Here is an 18,699-nt window from a genome sequence, read left to right on the forward strand (position 1 = left end):
TATTTGTAAACTGTTTCTTCTTCATTGAGGTTTTCTCTTGGAGAGCTTTTTTCATTTCATTGAAAATTAAAGCAGCAGCTGCCAAATTATGTAGCTTTCTTATTAATTTTTTAACATTGTATAAAATAACTTTATAAAGTAACATAAAAGGTTTAAATACTGGTTATCCTTTTACACTAAAATATTACTAAAGAGATACAAAAAAAGTAAAATGCATATGTTCTTTTTCTTTAAGGAGATTAAATATTACTGAAGAAAAAAAAAAAACTAAAACAGCCAAATGGGGCTATGCATACAAACTGAAAAGGTTTAAATAAAACAGAAATATACACTTTTATTTTTACTTGCTTAACTTGTGGAGGGTGTATCCTGTAGCAAAGCCCTAACTTTTTTCGTGAAAGCCTGTTTCAGTCAATAAGTCTTAAAAACAGGTGTAAAGATATTGACAATAAGCTACGCAAACCCACCAAGACATGGAATCGTTTAAATCAAGTATCATTACATGTTCCTTTCTTAAAGAGAAGTAAGGCAGTACTTATAAGCTTACATATATATATATATATATATATATATATATATATATATATATATATATATATAGACATACATACATATATCTATATCTATATATGTATATCTATATCTCTCTCTCTCTCTATTATATATATATATATATATATATATCTAAATCCCTGCGAAGTACTGCTTTTAAATTTTTATGAAGAAGAAAAGCTTTTTAAATTGAGGGAAATTATCCCAATAGCAATTTGTTAAGGATGTTTTTTTGTCACGGTGGCGCAGTGGGTAGCGCTGCTGCCTCGCAGTTGGGAGACCTGGGGACCCGGGTTCACTTCCCGGGTCCTCCCTGCGTGGAGTTTGCATGTTCTCCCCGTGTCTGTGTGGGTTTCCTCCGGGCGCTCCGGTTTCCTCCCACAGTCCAAAGACATGCAGGTTAGGTGGATTGGCGATTCTAAATTGGCCCTAGTGTGTGCTTGGTGTGTGGGTGTGTTTGTGTGTGTCCTGCGGTGGGTTGGCACCCTGCCCAGGATTGGTTCCTGCCTTTTGCCCTGTGTTGGCTGGGATTGGCTCCAGCAGACCCCCGTGACCCTGTGTTCGGATTCAGCGGGTTGGAAAATGGATGGATGGATGTTTTTTTGTGAAGCAGCCTTAACACAGCTTTTCCGCTGTTTTATAAACGAACGCCATATAATGTCTTCCGTTTTCCTTGCTTCGCCAAGGAAAGAGCCTTTTTATTAAATCCAAGGGTTCTTCGCTTTTTTTTTTGTTTGTTTATTACGATTGTTATAGTTCTGTTTGTATATGACGTTGTCAGTTCAGCACTGAGGTTGTAATATGACCAAGCCGTGCAAGCTTACTGTTAAGAATGCAACGTATAGTTGTACATGAGAAAAGCAATCTTGCCTCAAATCAATGGCAAACTTTTGTAGGTCTATGAACTTAATTTAAAGTTTAGGTTTACACGGTGCTTTCTTTCCGAAGTACCTGCACTCATGAATATGTCTGTATGCGTCAGTCGCTCAAATCCCCGCGCTTCGCACCGGCGAAGTACTGCTTTTAAATTTTTATTACGAAGAAAAGAAAACCTTTTAAAATTGAGGGAAAATATACCAATAACAGTTTGTTAAGGATCTGTTTTTTTTGTGAAGCTGCGTTCACTCGAGTGATCACTTCGAGATGACTTGCTGGCTAACCATAAGCGTTACCTGGTAGGTAACCACCCATACAATCAGATTGTGAATCAGACTACGAATGCCGTGAATGTAATTACCCCGATCTACATGCTGTCAAATAAACGAACCACACGCCCTGGCGCAATTTTAGGGGCTTAGCCTCTAGCGCTGACGTCCGAGGTTCGATTCCCGTAAGGGAGTGAAGTGAGCGCTTCGCACCGGTGAAGTACTGCTTTTAAATTTTTATTAAGAAGAAAAGAAAACCTTTTTAAATTAAGTCTTAAAAAGAGCTGTAAAGATATTGACAATAAGCTATGCAAACCCACCAAGACATGCAATCGTTTAAATCAAAGCGCGAGTCGAAAAACACCATCCCATAATATTAGTTAACGATTAACACATTTCTATATGTATTGTAAGCATACAATACAACTGATAATATGTTGCGCTTATTTATCTGGTGTACTGACATTTTTGCGCGTTTAACGGCTGAAATCTAACGTGGTTTGTGCCCTTCAGAATGAAAAGAGTTTGTATTTACCTTTTTAATAAAAGGCGAGCTTTTAAGCCTGAGAAATCACCCCGTAAATGCACACGTTTAATTGCACATGTGTTAATATGTATGCTTACACAGTATTAAAAGACACTCAACAAGTACACAGTATTAAAAGACAGTCAACAATTAACGTCATTTACCTTCGTTCCCGCGTTTGACTTGTGCTGTAAATCTCTTCCTCGTTTTCAGTTCACGTGATTACGTAGGAGGCGTAATACGTGATGACGCGATACGTGACTCCGCCTCCTCCATTAGAGTATATGGACAAAAAACAGGTTCCAGTTATGACCATTACACGTAGAATTTCGAAATGAAACCTGCCTAACTTTTGTAAGTAAGCTGTAAGAAATGAGCCTGCCAAATTTCAGACATCTACCTACACGGGAAGTTTGGAGAATTAGTGATGAGTGAGTCAGTCAAACAGGTTCCAGTTATGACCATTACGCGTAGAATGACGAAATAAAACCTGCCTAACTTTTGTAAGTAAGCTGTAAGGAATGAGCCTGCCAAATTTCAGACTTCTACCTACACGGGAAGTTGGAGAATTAGTGATGAGTCAGTCAGTCAGTGAGTCAGTCAGTGAGGGCTTTGCCTTTTATTAGTATACCAGCAAAATACCCGCGCTTCGCAGCGGAGAAGTAGTGTGTTAAAGAGGTTATGAAAAAGTAAAGGAAACATTTTAAAAATAACGTAACATGATTGTCAATGTAATTGTGTTGTCATTGTTATGAGTGTTGCTGTCATATATATATACATATACACATATACACACACATATACACACATATACAGATATATTATATATACATATACACATATATTTTTTATATATATATATATATATATACATACACATACATACATACATACATACATACATACATACATACATATACACACATAGATGCACTTACAATAACATAGAAATCAATATAAACAACATTAACATCATTATCATATGAGAATATGAAGTAATATATAAGAAGCACATTTCATATAAATATAAATTATTAAACAGTAAAATCTTCTTCTATAATTTGCTACCGTGGCTTTTCGTTGGTCTGTCCAGGATTTTAAATCACCTGTAGCTTGCAAACCGTTTCACCTATTGACTTGAAATGTGGTACACATATAATACGTCACGTCCGCTATCCACTTTATGGGTGATGATTGTATTACTCTTTTTATGTTTATTTTATTTTAGAATCAACTCCTATCTGCGCACACCAGGGCGGCCGTGGGCAGATGCGTATGGTGTATTCACTCCATGTTATCGTGCATTGCGCTGTCACTGGTATTTTGATAAAAGAATTTGAACAATATATAAGAAGCGTATAAATTATTAAACAGTAAAACATTAACATTTAAGAAGTAAAGTTACATTGAGTACTACTGCAGTGCCTTCGGGTATACCTAATTTTTTCTTTGCCCATTACATACTTAAATGTATAAATTTTTTGGTGTACCTACCCGAGAACACGCGACATATAACCGACCGTGGGAGAAGCATGGATTTTAAACACGCGTTGAGTTCATCTGCTGGTCTCCCTCGTGGAATAAGTGGTAATGTTTGACTAAAATCTACAGCGAGTAAAACGACATTACCTCCTTTTTTTTTTTTACGATCTCTGAGATCTTGCTTTTTTCGGATCAAGGCTTCATAAGCTGTTTTATTTTCCATGGTGTACTTAATAAGTACTAATTATCCCAAACCATCATCTTTGAATGTTGCAAGACTTTCGCCTTGTATGTAGATCGGGGTAATTACATTCATTGCATTCCTAGTCTAATTCACAATCTGATTGTATGGGTGGTTACCTGGCACTGTAGGGTTGCCACCTGTCCTTTAAAATACGGAATCGTGCCGCGTTTGAGAATGAAATTGCGCGTCCCGTTTTGAATCAATACTGGACGGGATGTATCCCGTATTTTTTTTATCATTTTTTTTTTAAAGCAGCGTCTCATGCAAATCATCCCACACGCATTTTATGAAGATGCCTCCTTTCCTACTTTTGATTGGGTAATACTTGATGTCATCGTTAGTTTGATTGGTGTTTTTAACTGTCCAGTGAGGAGGGCGTGTCTTTTAAGTACAGTCTGCAAAGTGTTGGCACTGAGATGTGGCGTCAGCGCCATAGTTGAAGCCCCTAACGTTGCGGTCAGCAAGTCGGCTAACATCCGCCATGTGCCGTCTTTCAGTTGCGAGAAGCAGATCATAGAATGGTTGAAACTGTTGCCCCTAACGTTGCGCCACGGCGTGTGGTTCGTTTATACCTCGTGTCTTCTCATTAAACTTTTATCTCGCGAATATGTTATTGCAATCCGCAGCGGGAGCGTTTCTATAAACTTAATTTAAACTTACGTTTTACACCGTGCTTTGTTTCCCTTATGAACATGCTTGTATGCTTAACTCGCTCCGTTCTCAATTGTTTAATTAATTTTTTGCTCTTCGCTGTTTGCGGCTGTTCCTCCATTTCCCCCTACTTCGTTCTTTTATCTCGCGAATATGTTATTGCAATCCTTAATGGGAGCGTTTCAATAAACTGATTGAAAATAGTTTTGCATTTACCTTTTTAGTAAAAGGCGAGCTTTTAAGCCTGAGAAATCACCCCGTAAATGCACACGTTTAATTGGACATGTGTTAATATGTATGGTTACACAGTATTAAAAGACAGTGAACAACGTCAGTTACCTTTCTTCCCGCGTTTGATAAAAGGTGAGCTTTTAAGCCTGAGAAATCACCCCGTAAATGCACACGTTTAATTGCACATGTGTTAATATGTATGCTTACACAGTATTAAAAGACAGTCAAAAATTAACGTCATTTACCTTCGTTCCCGCGTGTGACTCGTGCTGTAAATGTCTTCCTTGTTTTTAGTTCACGTGATTACGTAGGAGGCGTGATGACGCGATACGTGACTCCGCCTCCTCCATTACAGTGTATGGACAAAAAATATGTTCCAGTTATGACCATTACGCTTTGAATTTCGAAATGAAACCTGCCTAACTGTTGTAAGTAAGCTGTAAGGAATGAGCCTGCCAAATTTCAGCCTTCTACCTACACGGGAAGTTGGAGAATTAGTGATGAGTGAGTCAGTGAGGGCTTTGCCTTTTATTAGTATAGATACATACACACACACACAGTAATCCCTCCTCCATCGCGGGGGTTGCGTTCCAGAGCCACCCGTGAAATAAGAAAATCCGCGAAGTAGAAACCATATATGGTTTATATGGTTATTTTTATATTGTCATGCTTGGGTTGCACAGATTTGCGCAGAAACACAGGAGGTTGTAGAGAGACAGGAACGTTATTCAAACACTGCAAACTAACATGTCTCTTTTTCAAAAGTTTAAACTGTGCTCCATGACAAGACAGAGATGACAGTTCCGTCTCACAATTAAAAGAATGCAAACATATCTTCCTCTTCAAAGGAGTGCGCATCAGAGAGAGAGAGAGAGAGAGAGAGAGAGAGAGAGAACAAAGCAAGCAGTCAAAAATCAATAGGGCTGTTTGGCTTTTAAGTATGCAAAGCACCACGGCACAAAGCTGTTGAAGGCGGCAGCTCACACCCCCTCCGTCGGGAGCAGAGAAAGAAAGAGAGAGAGATAGAGAGAGACAGAGAAAAATAAACAATCGAAAATCAATACGTGCCCTTCGAGCTTTTAAGTATACGAAGCACCGTGCAGCATGTCGCTTCAGGAAGCAGCTGCACAGAAGGTAGCAACGTGAAGATAATCTTTCAGCATTTTTAGACGAGCGTCCGTATCGTCTAGGTGTGCGAACAGCCCCCCTGCTCAATCCTCCTACGTCAGGATTAGAGAAAGTCAGCGCAAGAGAGAGAGAGAGAGAGAAAAGTAAGTTGGGTAGCTTCTCAGCCATCTGCCAATAGCGTCCCTTGTATGAAATCAACTGGGCAAACCAACTGAGGAAGCATGTACCAGAAATTGAAAGACCCATTGTCCGCAGAAATCCGGCAGGGGGAGCGTTTCTATAAACTTAATTTAAACTTACGGTTTACACCGTGCTTTGTTTCCGCAGTAGCTGCACTTATGAATATGCTTGTATGCGTCACTCGCTCGCTTATTGTTTTGCTGCCTTCTCAATTGTGTAATGAATGTTTTTTTCAGCTCTCTTTGGGGCTGTAGAGACCCGAGTTCGATTCCCCGCTGGGGAGAGAAGTGTTTTTTTTTCTCTTTGTAGTCTCAAACGGACATAAAATTTATAAATTGGTATGCACTGTAAATCGTTAAGTTTAAAATGTTGATTGCGGTTATTTCTGTTGATTAATTCATGCTTTTTTACTTATTCAGCTTCTGATCTGACTCTAAGTAACAGCGCCAGTATAAATCACACCCAATCTGACGCTGTTCGTTTTCAAATAATACTGCATTACTTCGATGATGTTTTCTGATTGGTACTATTCACGTCATAAAATGATTTCTTCAAAACGTCACATATATTTGTTTTGAGATAATGAATAGAGCTGCAAATTACAGGTGCTTGTTCAGTGTAATAGGAACCATAGCACAGAGAGGTGTGTACACTGCAACAAGTACACATGTCGTAAATGTAGGAAGGGTGCTCCTTGGGTGAGCTATAGCGCGTCTTTATGTGAAAACAGCAGTGTCAGATGTGGAGTGTCTGATGATTGCATATAGCGCTGAAGTTACTGCTCTTTACTATGCTTTACTCTGCATGTCCTGGAGTACAAAAGAAACAGCATACAGCAACATGTGGGGACTGGCAAGATCGGGGGGGGGGGGGAAAAACACGCAGTTTTATGTATCGTGATACACTGCAGAGCTATAGTGTGTCTTTATGTGAAAACAGCAGTGTCAGATGGGGTAGGGAAGGATCCTGAATGTGACAGTGAATGAAAAGTGAAAAAAAATTATTTTTACTATTTTAGAATAAAAAGAAGAGCAGTTCACTTCTCAAAAGGGAATCGTGCAGGATCGAACTCGTGACCTTTCGATTCCCAGTCAGCAACTGATACTGTTTCGCCACGGGGCCGTCGTAGTAAATGAGTGTCAATGTCGCACACTAAGGCAGCTTTTTTTTTCCCGCAGTTATATTTTTGAATAAAAGCGCACTTGTTCTGTTATATTTGTACCTTTCGTGAAAGTGTTTCTTTGATATTTGGACTTCAGGCTTCAAACATTATATAGTTTAAGCCTACATTTTGTCATTTACTACTAGAATATGAAAAATGTTTCTGTTTTAAAAATGTGTTTACACAGATTACTGTAGAAACAGAACACACATGAAATGCTTGTGTTTGAAATAACTATCTATTATTTCCACTCTAAAACTCCACTTCACTCCCAGATAATCAATTAAGGCATGAGCTGGGAGAAGTTTGTGCACATTCTAAGTCGGTGGGGGGATGGAATAGTCGGCTGTTTGCAGCTTGTCTTTATCTGCACATTTAGAAGACAAAAGACGATGGCAGAGAGGTGCGAACGGATTTAAGAAGCGATTTAAGGTGGGACGGATCTACGAGTTTTTTCGTAGGCTCTGGTAATTCTAGTATTAAGAGCTGGGAGCACATGATGTCTGTCTGCCAAAAGCATTCCAACAACTGCTTGGTTAGATGTACATGAACTTGTTTTAAATATTGTCTCACTGCCTTTTCTCGTGTGATGTCAACGTGTCTCTTGCGGGACATCAAATTGTCTTCCAAGAAGATCACGTCTCATCTCCCTAGTATCCCTCCCAGGATTTTTTTTTTTTTTTTTTTAATAGAGAGACATGATCCAAGCAGATTATTGTGCATAACACTCTTACAGACATCATATGAGGTTTTGTCATATCATGGCATAGAGTATTAAACTCTGGTGGCTCTGAGGCTAGGGATCTATGCTGGCAATTGGAAGGCTGACTATTCAAATCCCGTAAACACCATAAGTGACTCTACTCCATTGGGCCCTTGAGCAAGGTCATTAACCTACAATTGTTTTATGCTGGGTATGATGTTAATCTGCATGCAGCCCTGCAAGCAGGCCCTACAACTTGCAGGAAAAACTTGGGGGTTGGTGGCAGGATTGGCACTCCAAAAAACTTCACACTGTTCTAGTGTGGGGCTGAGGTGTCACCCGTTGCACGGCTGCAATCGGGTCCCAATCCAGATGGTTCATCATGTGGTAGGTGTGGTTAAGCCCTGTATAAGTGCATGCTCCCAACCTTTCTATATGGGGGTCGCAGCCAGGTTACTTTCATCTCTAACTTTATCCTGAACACTGGTTCTTTAGTTAGTTTAGCAACTTGTTTATCTTTCCTTACAGATTGAGCTAATGAACTGTGTGGTTGCTTAAGCATGAGAACCAATTTTTTATTTATATACTTTTTTCACCCCCAATTCACTTCAGGCAAATAATACATACAACTTGCGGATATGAATCATTTTCATTACACAAGCAAGGACTAGTACTAATTAAATAAGGACTTCCCCACACAAAAGTAACAATAGGGATACATTTAGGAGCACTATATATAAGATACCCAACTCACTGCATCTCCATCATGTTAATTTAGATTTAACATGTCCAGTACACAGAATTCTGTTAAATTTTTTTTTATATATCTTTCTCTACTTGCATTTGCAGCCTGTAATATTAGCAGTTTGTAATGCATTGTAGGGTATCTTACCTGATCTGGGAAGCGACGGATACTCTCAACTAAATACTGATAGGACTTCCAGTCCCCAGCAATCACCTCTCCAAGAACAGGAATCATTTGAAAGCTATAGGCATCATATAGCCTACAAAGAAAACAAAAAAAAAGTGAATGCATTGTAAAAATTTCCCCATTAAGAACATCCTTGCTTTAGTCTGCACTACTCAACATTCTTGAAATTAAATTGTATTCCTGTGGGTATAAACACTTATCTTTTCATACCTGGCCAGCAGTGGATTGGTAACTTGACTAAACTCCAGGCATAAGAAATGGCCACCCAGCTTCAGCACTCTGTGAGCTTCCTGAAGAACCTAAAATAGAATTAAATCTGCACTCAGTACAGCTGGATTTAAGAATGGTGATAAAACAGAAATATACACTTTTTGATTTCAATACACATTTTCGTCAGTATCCATCTATTTTTTTTTTAATTTGCAGTTTATTGTTAGTCTGCAAAACCAAAACAAGTAAAGCCCACCTTCATCCTTTCTTGTTCAAGCATATCAAGCCACTACTGACAAACCCCAGAACATTCAGTCCTTACAACAGGCTTCACTATACAATGTCATTTTAATTATTATAATTTATTATTCTAAATGCAATTCTCTTTACTTCTGCCATTGTTCAGGGTTAAAAGTCTCTTCTGTGGTATTGATGATAATGTCAGAAAACATTTGTCCTTTTTCCCCAACTTACCTGCTGACATCATATTACTGGGTACAAGCGATACTACCTAAATAAAGACTTTTTACCAAGGCATTACTGACAGTATTCTTTTGCCATAAGAATGCAATTATATTCAAGTAACAGGGTACACCAATTACATAAATTAATCTATAATTTTCAGTTAAAATAGCAGATACTACATATGCTAGAACAATTAAACCTTAAAGCCAGATATTTTCTTCCTCTGCCTTAATTTTATCCTTCTGATATTCTGCTCCTTTGAATAATGTGCTGTTTAAATCTGGTTACAGAACATGCAGAATAAAATATAAAATGAACCGTTCCGAGTCTCCTTCTACGGAAATATTGTTACTGTGGGTTGTGACAGGGTCCACCATAAAAGACATACAAGTAGACTGCCTGAAGAAATATATGCAACATTTAATGTATTGAGTCTGCTTGGTTTGAAAATTAAAGTACTTAATGCAGGGGTACAACTTCTCTCAAATTCTGAAGTAATTTTGATTTCTTTTTGATGTTCTTAAGTCACTATGCAAGGGATTTGGTGTATATGTATTTATTCAATTGACCTATTGGAAAAGCAACAAGTGGTTTCCCCATTGTAGTGTAACCACACTGACTAGAAAGAGATTTCTAAGCTTATATAGGTATATATACGATCGACCACGAACAATTAATAAATCATCCTGTAGATGTTTTCAACATGGTACATAGGTAGAAAAAAACCAAAAAAAAAAACAACAACACCACTTTGGGACAAAATCTGTTTTGTTTTGCAGTTGTTTAGCAGTTAATGACACAGGTAATATTTGTGGGTAGAGGGAAGTTCATATTCTACTGAATATCTCAAAATCCTGGAAGCTAATTCTCCATAATCAGTAATGAAACTGGAAATAAGATGGACATTAAAACAACACTATGATACAAAACATACCTCAAATAATCTTGATTACTTGTTTTAAATACAAAAGAACAAGTTTCAAGAACAGGCTCTATACTGTAGAATCAGATGTAAACATTAGTGAAAATCTATGAGTAGATGTCAAACATTCAGTGCATGCAAGACAACCTAACAATCTTTTTGAACCAAAAGCAATTTGCTAGGAAGAATGGGGGAAATAAAAGAAAACTGCTAAGGGACTACAAGAAAATTATAGATGCCAAAGAGTATTACTAAGTGCTGACTGATAGGGTGCCGAAACCTTTGCATATGCCACATGTCTGGTTCTTTTTCTGTGTTGTGTTCACCAAATCAAAGGAATTTGTCATTATAATTAGCAGAAATGTGTCATATTTAAGTCTGTTCCCACCAGAGGTGGTGTTAACCTCTTTATTAGGGAGAAAAACAAAACAAGTAATTTGACCAAGTGTGCCCAAACCTTCGCACACAACTGTATATCTTACTACTATGGTTTGGCTACAAATTAATGTAGAGTTTGGAGGTAAATGTTTACTGATCATAATTTCTATCTATAAATGGAGTGACTGCACTTCATGTAGCAAATCTGTATGCAATTAAAGTAAAATGATTCAAAAACTTAAAAATACAGCACATACAATTATTTTAATTTTCAAACAAATATACAACTTCTTTTTAATTAAAACAAATAGTTTAATTGAGTCAGAAAACACCCAAAAAAATGTGTGGGAAAGAAAATATTGTAATTGTGTAAAGAATCATGTGGAAAATATCTACTTTTATTGTATTACCTGTGTGCAATTACTATTGAACTTTTTGGTTGACAAATGCAGAGAACCGCTGGAGGGTAAAACAAACATGTTGCAGCTCAGAGTGGACAGTCCTGTTGAACAAAGTAGCAACAGCTTGTGTTTGTTCTTTGTTGACCTGCAGATATTGTGTGTGCTGGGTTCATTTGAAACTGTACATTTGAATACTGAATATCTTTCCTTTTACTTGTGCAAAAATAACTAAATAAACCAGGTACTCAAAAAAAATGCTTAACTACAATATGAAAGTTATCAATTATGGCTTTGGTCAAAGTGCTTTTTTCTTTTTTTTATATAAACAGATTTGACGGTTTCTTCACTAGAGTAACAATAGCTATTCATTTAAAAAAAAAAAAGTGAACTAGTTGACTAAATATGCATGGGCAAATTAAGAGGTCGCTCTAGTACATACAGGACTTCATTTCTTCAACAAGGATTTTAAATAGTGTGCCAAAATACTTAAAAACTCTGGCCTGAATTCTTTTAGTCACTTACCATATCAATACGAGTAACATTACGGATTCCAAAGGCAATCGTATACACATCAAACATATTGTCACCAAATGGCAGTTCCTCTGCATTACCGACAACCCAGGAAAGACCTGTAGGATATTAAATTATGAATTCAATACTATAGGATTTTGATTGCTGCATCTAGCTTTCTGAGTCATGTGACACTGTAAACAAACAATTTAAGACAGTGATACTGGGAAAATTTTGTTTCAGCCTACACATAGTAAATATTTTAGGGAAATATGAAATACATAAGACTTAGCTCAGTAACACATTTGCAGTTAACAGGAAATATAAATGTCATGAATCTGTATGGCTTCATATTTGGGATTCTGATAGCATAGGCACCTATCCTTTCATATTTTCTTTCTAGACTCCTAACATTTCATAACTAGATCCTTAATTGGGTTATTTCCAGTGTGAATGCTCAGCCATCATCTTTTCTTTATTAGCTCACCAATGGTGAGACAATGACAAGATTAGAGAGAATTGCTTTTCATATTCGCAGCTGAACAATTCATTTTAAACAAGTAAATTGCATATATTTTAAAAAGTTCAGTTTAATTTGGGTATCTGGAATTTAAAAAGAATTAAAATGAGTTACAAAGAACTGGATTTTTTTTTTTTTTTATACATTGTAATATTTCACCTGTGATATAGCCTTGTTCAGCTGCTCGCTGCTTCCCGACTCTCAACATCGCTTTATTAATGTCACAGACTATTGCCTGTGACACAGTGTTGGAATTCTGGTGGCCTGCTGCATAGCTTTCTGCTATTGCATTCCAAGAAGGTGTCTGTTGAGATCTGACATCTTGTTTTGTCCGTTGCTTAAGCTGGAAGCGAACATATTCCAGAAAACGAAAAGATATGTCCCCTATAATAAAATTCACAAGTGTTGCTTAAGTGCATATTTTACATTAACTTTAATTTATACTACACTCTTTGCCAAAGGTTTTTATAAACATCTATGTAAACACTTTAAGTGTTATTAATTAAAGTCAGAAAGATGGACAGAATATCACCTGTTCCACCAGCGACATCCAGCAGCAATGTTCCTGGTGTAGGGTTCATCTTGTGCAAGAGGGCATCCTTCCACAGTCTGTGGATGCCGAGGCTCATTGCATCATTCATCACATCATACTTTTTGGCTATGTTTGCAAAAACCTTATAAACTGAACATAAATGTAAAACTTTAGTTTCAAAAAATGAGACTACTTTTACATTCAAGATATTTTAAAGTAGGCTTTAATTCATTGGTTCCCAAACAAATATTCACTCCGATAACCAGATTAAAAACCTGTTTATTAATCTGGTTAATTAATCGTTGATGTATTTTCATCTGCTTTAACTACAGGTGTTTGCAATTTTGTGGTCACCCACACTTCATTTGCTAATTGTCTTATCAGGTGCTCTTTGTCAAAATAATGCAGGTTTATTATGTTGTATCATTTTTTATTTCAGATCCGCCACATATTAAATTATCTGTCATAAACACTAAATAGTTTTTGTTGTGTTTACGTCATGACTAATTAACAAATATAAGGCCATTTTACATAAATCTGATTAGCTGAAGGAATTGATGCCTCTGTTAATTTCATCGAGAGGAGTCAGATGAGGTGGCTCGGGCATCTGATCAGGATGCCTCCTGGATGCCTCCCTGGTGAGGTGTTCCGGGCACGTCCAACCGGGAGGAGGCCCAGGGGAAGACCCAGGACACGCTGGAGGGACTATGTCTCTCGGCTGGCCTGGGAACACCTTGGGATTCCCCCGGAAGAGCTAGAAGAAGTGGCTGGGGAGAGAGAAGTCTGGGCATCTCTGCTCAAGCTGCTGCCCCCGCGACCCGATCTCGGATAAGCAGAAGAGAATGGATGGATGAATGGGCTAACAATACAATAAAATTCCTCTTAATCAGGGAAAAAAATAATTTAAAAATGTTATACATTTCAACTATTTTCATTTCAGCTTTATAAGCCAAGCAGTTACCAGATGAAGTGGTTGCTCAGATTTTCACCTGAACTAATAGGGAGAGAGACAGTTTAAACTGGGAAGGAATTACACCTTTGGGGTAAGAACAATCCCTGTGCTATCTGAAAAAAAAGTTTTGCTTAAGAAGTACTTTTTAGCTTGATAGTGTGGCTTTTTAAAACACATTCTAAACTATTATCAAAATGTTACATAGACAATTTTGATGTTAACCATTTCTTTAATTTGAATCTCTCTCAAGAAACTGTATAATGATGACATCTGGTTAAAGTGTGTGTGTATATATGTATGTGTATATATATATATATATATATATATTTATATTTATATATATTTATATATATATATTTATATATTTATTTTTTTTTTTTTTTTTTTTTCAAGTTCCATTCTGATATTACATTATAAACAAATTCGTTAGAATCACTGTGCAAAATAGTACAGAAAAATTAAACTGTTTCATTGATTAAGCCAAACTATATTTATCTGCTAGATGGTTACTACTTTGACTCATTCGTGCCTGTTTTGGTTACTCCTATGGAGATCTAAACAAAATGTCTTCCAAATAAAAAATTCCAAGCACACTAGAACAACAATAAATACTCCCTTCAATGTTTGGGCAAGCTCAACTGCCAAGTATAAGCTTGGAGCAGATGGATCAAAAAACAGAATGGTACATATTTTGCACAGTTAAAAAACAAACCAGATTTGCTAAACAGCATTACTGTAAACACAATCTTGTAACAACTTAGGTATTGCATGTTGGTATGCATTTTATTAAACTGCACTACTTTAATTCTCTTTTCATTTACTGCTGCCACAACTCCCTCAACTAACTTTCATATCTTTTGCTTTTGGAGGAAACTGGAATGGCAGGATAACCACTTAATACATATTGCAGACAGGGCGACAGTACCAATTGCTACATGAATATGTAAAAAATATTAACCCAACAAGGAACTACTAAAAATCTGCAACTCATTTACTACAGTATGTTTCTCTAATAATGTTAAGCTGCTATGCGGAGCACTGTATCTAAACTTTGAAAAAAGGCAACATAAAATAAGGGCCAACTGATTTTTTACACCAATTCAGCCTTTCTTGAATCAATGTCACTACCATTCTTGCATAGCCAAATTTATAATTTGATAACAATGACGGCATGATGCTGGTGGACAAGATGAAAAGATGAGCAAAGCACTCTAATGCCAAGGTGCAGAGGTGCTCACTTTCACCATCCAGAAGTGGGACAGGTTGAGACAGTAGCTTAGAGAGTAATAAGGGCCAAAAGTACCAAAATTGTCCAAATGATATCTGCCATTTACAGTGACATTTCAGTGTCATATGTATTCCATATGGTATAAATTACTTATTTTGACTCTTTTGAGGGATTTGTTCATACCATTCAGATAATTTGGGTTATTTTGGATTTTTTTTAGCACATACCATTTAGGGTTAATAACTATTTAAGAACCTCACTGGCAAGCTTCACAGTCTGTGACTTCAGAGTGGAGAACAACATACCAGTCTAACTAGAAACCACCTCTCACAGGCATCACTGCAAAATAATTTTGCGTCAACATCTGCAGCTTTATTGAATCAATTCAGAAACGATCCAAAAACATTTGTTCATTTCATTAATTAATTTCAACTATTGAAGAATTTTGTGCCTGAAGATGAAACAGTCATACTAAACTTACTTGACATGGTTTTGCTCTTATTTAATGTAAAGTACATTTATAAAATAAAAAAAACAAAGTTGCGCAGCACAGTGGATAACATGGCTGTCTTGCAGATTCAAAATCTAACTTTCACACTTGCTCTTAGCACTTACACCCACATCCCAAAGTCATGCAAGTTAAGCTAATTAACAACTCTCAATTATCCCCTGCATGTGTAAATTTCGTAGGTACGTAAGCCATCTAGGGATGTTTTCTACCCTGCGGCTAGTGCTTTCACCAGCATCTGTACCCCTAAACAGGATAAGAACACTGATTAACAAATAAGCGAAGTTGCACTCCAATGTTGCTCACTTTAAGCGTTGACATTTTTATCAGATTCTGTGCTTTCTAGGCACTCGCTACGTGATCACCATTATGGAAGCAAACTTCAAAAAAATATATATATAAAAAAATACTTTTTTAAAAACCATGCTTATAATAAGTTAAAAAATGTACTAAAAAGTAAAAAAAATAAGTCGTAAAATAAAAGGTGGGCGCTTTTGCTAAGATTTTAAGAAGTGTTTTTTGAATGTTGATTGATGAAAAGAGCCCACGCTTTTATTTTACGTGTGATGTATGAGAGACTTTTTATTTTTTAGTACATTTTTTAACTTAATATAAGCGTGGTTTTTAAAAAAAGTATTTTATATATATATTATTTTCAACTTTTTAGTCTTGGATTACTTTAGTATAATTTTGTAAATCAATATTTTAACATTTCCTTTAATATTTCTATCCGTTACTAGCGCCATGGTGAGATCTTAACTATTCTTCATATAAAAATTTCATTTCTTAATTAACATGGATTAATTGATCCATAGAGTAAACTGATTATTGATTAATGTATTGTCATCGGAAGTGAGTAAATGTACAAAATTTCAAGTCATTTAGACAATAGGAAGCGATTTAAATATCGATTACAAGATTTGTACCAGACAACAAAACGGGTGAAGTTATAAAAAGCATGGTAATAATAAAAAAGATTAAACTATAACAAACATACATATGACTAACTTTTCCCACGAAACGAAAATGCAGTGTGCATTTCTGGCTACTGGAAAACGTCATGCGTTTAAATTTGTAATTCGGGTAAAGGAGCTTACTATGTCCACCCGGTAAGACAACTAACAGGTAGGCCAACAGGAAGATACAAATCTTAGTTGGAAGATATTTGAATTTTACTAAATCATGCAGACCAACGTGGATAATTTGTGACATCCAAACGAAGTTAGTTATTCTACTGAACTTTGAAAGACTTATGAGGTAATCGTACCCTTGACACGCACAATTTCAAAATCGCGACAGCATCCACTCTTTATAAACACATTTCCGCCACACAGATTTTGCAAACGAGTCTTTGAATAACAAAGCCACAAGCGGACCAGAATATTATCTGTCCAAACAATAATTCTTTCCAACTCTACTGGTAGGCAAGGTAATTCTGTGTTCCTGCAGGTAGGCAAACCACCCAGCACTATTTCTTTATACACTTGAGGGCGCTGTCTGAGAAATACCGACCTTTTTCAGTCTTCTCCTCCTCAGAGACGCTCTCAAAACCAAAATGAGTACTATTCTGTGGTGCTTCGACCATAAGCCCCCGGACTGTTGTAAAAAGCTGAAAAGATCTGTAAAAGGCGGGCGTCCTATGCGCACACCTGTTACAACGAGCGAAAATATTTTCAGCACTTCGAAAAAACAGCACCCCAGCCAACGCCATACTACTACAGCTGCAAACTGCGCGGTGCGTGCCACCCCCACGTGATAAGGGAGACGTACTGATGGCAGTAACGCAAGAGGTCAGAGGTTACCGGTGACGTCCTACTTTCGTTTAATATCATGAACGGTTAACGGCTATATTATAAGCATCTTTTTCTCCAAAGATAAATATTATTTATTAAATAATGAGAAAATTAATTTTGAACCAAATAATTTATTAGTGTGTCAAAATAGCAAGTAGCATTTGTAGGTTTTTGAATTTTACAAAATATATACAGTACTGTATATAGATGTGACAGAGCAATTCAGAATGAATGATATACAATATAGGTTTACTGCTGTCCCAACAAAATATGTTTAAATTAGATACTTTATGCGTCATATATCTAACAGTGCACATTTTGTCAATCTGGGACCAAATGAGGCATTAATGTGTTTTGCTAAAACTGTAATAATATAAAAAATGACACTTTATTAAACATGGCTTAAAATTCACAAATAACAACACAAAAGTGATTTAAAGATTATCATTAATTATGAAAACAGTCTGGATGAATAAGACATATATGCATAGAGGCCTGGTTTTTATGGTGTTTTAAATATAGTTTTTGTTAAAATGCAAAATTTTACAGGGTGTCAGGCAGTACTATTAAACAGGTTTGAAAATATATGCAGGCTATGTATGTACTATTTCAGTTATTTAGCACTTTACAAGGTTGCAATGAACTGATTGGGTTAAAAAAATGTTGGGTGGAAATTTATTAAGATATTAATTTATTATGTGATATTATGGTCCACAAAGCCTACTGAAATTAGGATGAAATGCAAAATGAAATCATAGGTTTTATCTTTTTTTATTTACAAATAATAGTAAAGTGAGTTTGAGACAGTTTCAGATGTTGCACAATACAAATCTGACAATATGTTTTTCCTTAATTCTTTTTTTAGTTATTTTTATAGGTGTTGCAGTTGCCTCCCATGAATATTTGTGATTATCAGTTTCAGATTCAATTCTAAATATCAATCAGTACCAGTAAATCTATGGGGCCCTGAGTATTTTTCCACTTACTCTAACCCAGGGGTCTCCAACTCCAGTCCTGGAGAGCTACTGTGGCTGCAGGTTTTCATTCTAACCCTTTTCTTAATTAGTGAGCGGATTTATGTTTAAGGAAAAAAGAATCAATCTCAAGAAAAGTCAATTAAATAAAGGGAAATAGTTAATTAGCAGCAAAAACTGGTCACTAATTAAGAAAAGAGTTAGAATGAAAACTTGCAGCCACACTAGCTCTCCAGGACTGGAGTTGGAGACCCCTGCTCTAACCAATGTCAAATTTAGGTCTGTCCACTGCCCCCTATTTTAGTGAAGTTCAGGCAAACTATTTAATCTGCCATTTAGCAATTATAGCAATCTAATTTTATAATTATTTT

The 18,699-nt window shown here is 36.5% G+C and overlaps 1 protein-coding gene across 1 annotated transcript in view; it reads right to left on the bottom strand.

Annotated features, from left to right (window-relative positions):
- Positions 1 to 17,327, bottom strand: part of coq5 (coenzyme Q5, methyltransferase) — a 49,682-nt gene extending 32,355 nt beyond the window's left edge. The window contains exons 1-6 of the mRNA XM_051921313.1: positions 17,074 to 17,327; positions 12,874 to 13,023; positions 12,501 to 12,725; positions 11,834 to 11,940; positions 9,146 to 9,234; positions 8,897 to 9,008 (exon numbers count right to left, since the gene is read on the bottom strand). Coding sequence (XP_051777273.1) covers positions 8,897 to 9,008; positions 9,146 to 9,234; positions 11,834 to 11,940; positions 12,501 to 12,725; positions 12,874 to 13,023; positions 17,074 to 17,272 — 882 coding nt within the window. The 5' untranslated portion in view covers positions 17,273 to 17,327. The remainder of the gene's footprint in view (positions 1 to 8,896; positions 9,009 to 9,145; positions 9,235 to 11,833; positions 11,941 to 12,500; positions 12,726 to 12,873; positions 13,024 to 17,073) is intronic.
- Positions 17,328 to 18,699: the final 1,372 nt, after the last annotated feature.

The sequence above is a fragment of the Erpetoichthys calabaricus genome, chromosome 18 (assembly GCF_900747795.2).
Source record: "Erpetoichthys calabaricus chromosome 18, fErpCal1.3, whole genome shotgun sequence".
In the NCBI taxonomy this organism is placed as follows: domain Eukaryota; kingdom Metazoa; phylum Chordata; class Cladistia; order Polypteriformes; family Polypteridae; genus Erpetoichthys; species Erpetoichthys calabaricus.